This window comes from Charadrius vociferus, unplaced genomic scaffold (assembly GCF_000708025.1).
Source record: "Charadrius vociferus isolate BGI_N301 unplaced genomic scaffold, ASM70802v2 scaffold50, whole genome shotgun sequence".
Lineage (NCBI taxonomy): Eukaryota > Metazoa > Chordata > Aves > Charadriiformes > Charadriidae > Charadrius > Charadrius vociferus.
Window position 1 is genome coordinate 2,107,961 of NW_009646445.1, and position 3,473 is coordinate 2,111,433.

Genomic DNA, 3,473 nt, shown 5'->3' on the forward strand with positions numbered 1-3,473 from the left:
CCTGCTGAATTTGTAAAAATTCACCCCTTTCGCAGAGCATCAGTTCCCAAAGAGCACAGAGCGCTCCTTTAGCCCTCCCCAAGGGTGGGAACAGTGATACAAAACATTTTCCGCCACAGGAACGGAGTCCCCATGCGGGCAGATGGCCACCACATCCACCTGTCCCAGGACGGAAGCCTGATCATAAGCAACGTTCAAGAGGCTGACGAGGGCTCCTACACATGCAGTGCCTACAGCAGCAGCAACTCCGTCAGTGCCAGCACGGAGGTGAAAGTGCTGAGGACCAAGCCTAGCAGTGAGTACAACCCGTTCTCCTCCCTTCTCCCAGCACAGCACCTGCCTCTTGGCCGCTGGTATAAGTCTGCCCATTGCTTGTGCCCATCCACCGCCAACCCCGGGCTTTGGGGAGCAGCAGGAGCCTCTGGGTTGTGCTCCCCCAGGAGCCCCGCTTTCCTTGGGTGAATAAGCAGGATGGTGGAAACACGCCCCCACCCCCTACCCAGGGTGCTGGGAGACTAATTAACTTCCTGAGGCCAAAATGCCATAGTTGGTTGACCGAATATTTGGCTGCAAGATTCGTATTTGAACTCTGGATGCCATCCAGCTCAAGGAGATTGCAGGAGACCAGCCCCAGAAACTGCATTCTCCTCCTGTAACTCACCAGAGGACCCAGTTTCTCTTTCATCCTTGATGTTGGACTGAATTTAAATCAGTCCCCTTAGAACTGGCAGAGTGGAGAAAGCAGGCACACGCTGTGTCTTTTGGGAGGGAAACGACACCTGTGAGGCTGAGCCCTGGCGGTGGATTTACAGCTGCTTCACCTTTTGCTTGGCTGCAGCTACTGTGAACCACGTCGCGGACTTGAGCAGGGAGTGTGTGGACCAGCCGCACCTGGCCAACTGTGACCTGATCCTGCAGGCCCAGCTCTGCAGTAACGAGTACTACTCCAGCTTCTGCTGCGCTAGCTGCTCGCGCTACCAGCCGCAGGCCGGCCCTTCTCGTCACCGCGGGTGACAGACACCTCCGTGGCCACAGGAAGGTACAGGTGACCCATTGCAAGACTGGAAGTCTGTCCTTTCACTGCACGGAAACTCTTCTGGGAGCTCTGCCCTGCTGGAAAGCTCAAGAGGGTGAATTGGGCAGAGTGTAGTGGGTGTAACTGTTCAAAAGTGGGAGACCCACCACCCTCAAGTTTATTGCAAGCTTCTTTTTCTTCCCCTGTATGCCTTGCTGTAGCTAATCCAGCTCTTCGCTTAAGGGGTAGTTGCTTTCGTTCACAGAACAAGATGACACTGGGTACGTAAGGATGCTGTGACTTTATAGAGAAGGCAGGTAATCAGCATGAAAGAGGGAGAGACCAATTCTTCATAGAAGCACAAGAGAGAAGTACTCTTAAAAAAAAATCATCTCTGAAGCGTTTGGAGATCAGCCTGAACTGGCTCAACCAAGGCACAAATGAGCAATGAACATTTGTAATCCTGGGGAGTACATTCCATCTAAATGCAAAGGACTCTGGCCACGCGAAACAGCTTGATGCACATAAAATCAGTGTTTGGGTGCTGTGAGGTTACTAGCTCTGGGGTTGCAGCTGTAACATCACGTTACTTTAGCTGTTTTATTCCAGCAGACCTTAGACAAATTTCTGGTTGGGTCAGTTTGGCTTCTACCTGACTGCGGTCAGCATTGGAGTGAAATGCAGAAGCAATGCTTCACAGAAATCTTAAGACAAAATGGAAGAATACCTTTATCCCTTCCTGAATGTTCGGGGTAATTTAGATTAATATACCAATGCTGTTGTCTGTTCTGAGATGCTACAGTTTAAATATCACTCACTCCAGGAAGGCTCAGCAGATAATTTATTATTTTTTTTTTCCTTGAGCCAGAACTGTGCTGTTGAGTTTATTGCAAAGCTGAGCTCGGTGGTGGTGCTCTGAGTTTCAGCTTGGAAAGGTGAATAACATACACATAGAAATAGGTGTAGGGGCATTTGATTTTTCTAGAGTAAACCTCCCACTGGTCTGCCTTACTCTCAGTTAAGGGGAGGAAAGCCCGGCCCTGCACGCGGCCTGGGCTGACTCTTCCTGCTATGGGCTAACAAGCCAGGACTTCCAGATGCAGAGCAGCTATAGCTGAAAAGCCGCCTTGGTTTCAAGATGAAGGCTGAGTGGCAGTGAGTATGCATAGGAGGCTCTGAAAGAGAAAGTCTTATGCATTAAGGGGTGTGTGTGGGGAGGTGAGGTTATGTAATGATTTTTTAAACCAGGAAAGGCCCTTTTGTGTCTTCAGTACCTCAAAACGGAATTACTTCTGAGCAAAAGCATTTTTTGACAGCCTCCATGGTATCATTTTACCCTAGCATCAGCCCTAACTGTCCCCCTCTTCCTCATTCTGAACTCCCTGGTGAGGCTTGGATGAGTTAATCAAATTAATTAGCACCATCACCCATTTATTATTTGCTTAGATGTAGCTATAAACTAGTAGACTGGCGTGTAGTGTTGCTGATTGGGTTGGGGTGGTGGAGGATTGGCTTCTTTCTCTCTCCTACTTCTGTTACTTTAATGTAAGGCTTCTAAGGCAGGCAGTTAATTCAGGGCTGTGCTCACACTTCTCCTCTCCTTCAGTCCAGCCTCAGTACTCAGGGCAGCAGTAAGACATACATAGGTGTAAATCCCCAGGCTTGACAGCCTAAAGCTGGTTTGGATGCTAAATCCAGTAAATCAGTTCAGCTGCACCTAAAAATAAGAATTGGGAACCTAACGATTGCGCTTTCTTCAGCACAGGTATGGCTTCAGGCCTGGACACGCTGCTTTCAGATGTGAACAAATGGAAAAGCCCAGAAGCAATCCAGTAAAGGAGCAAGGGGTGACAGTCACAGCTATCTGGGCGTGGGGCTTTCTGTGGTCTGATAGATTCTGCTTGCTAGAAAAGACAAAAATACTTATTTTGCAGTTAAGACCCTTTTAATTTGATTAGGGAAAACTTCCTCTGCTGTAATTCATGGAAGGTGTCACACTGTAAGGTTTGAAGTTGCCATCACTGGCTACTTAAAAACGCTGAGATGGCCCTGAGATCTTCTAATTATGTTTGTACATAATTTTGCATTTAACATCTCAGGCCAGCACCTTTTTTTTTTTTGGTGTGTTTAGGATATTTTCATATTTTTGTATATAGTATGACAGGCTCTGCCTATTGAGACTAGCGACTAATCACAGACCATGTGTATTCCAGGCTTAGCGAAGCCCTCTCAGTTTACACGTGTGGGCATAAAGCGCAGTCAAGGTCCGTGGCCCTGTTCAGGAGCACACTTAGAAGCTGATTGTGGCTGTATCAGACCCTTTTGTCCCAGAATACACAGTCTGAGTTCTATAATAGCCCTTTCTACTATGTTAGAGGCCCCATTTTTAGAATATTTAAATATGCTGTGTAGTCAGCTTTCATTTAAGCTGTATGGTTATACAAGATGAGGGCAGGGA

General features: G+C 47.8%; 1 protein-coding gene across 1 annotated transcript in view; it reads left to right on the forward strand.

Moving 5' to 3' along the window:
- PAPLN (papilin, proteoglycan-like sulfated glycoprotein) overlaps positions 1-1,014 on the forward strand; it is a 26,593-nt gene extending 25,579 nt beyond the window's left edge. The window contains 2 exon segments of the mRNA XM_009882517.1: positions 120-295; positions 839-1,014. Of these exon segments, the coding sequence (XP_009880819.1) occupies positions 120-295; positions 839-1,014 (352 nt within the window).
- The last annotated feature ends 2,459 nt before the right edge of the window (positions 1,015-3,473 follow it).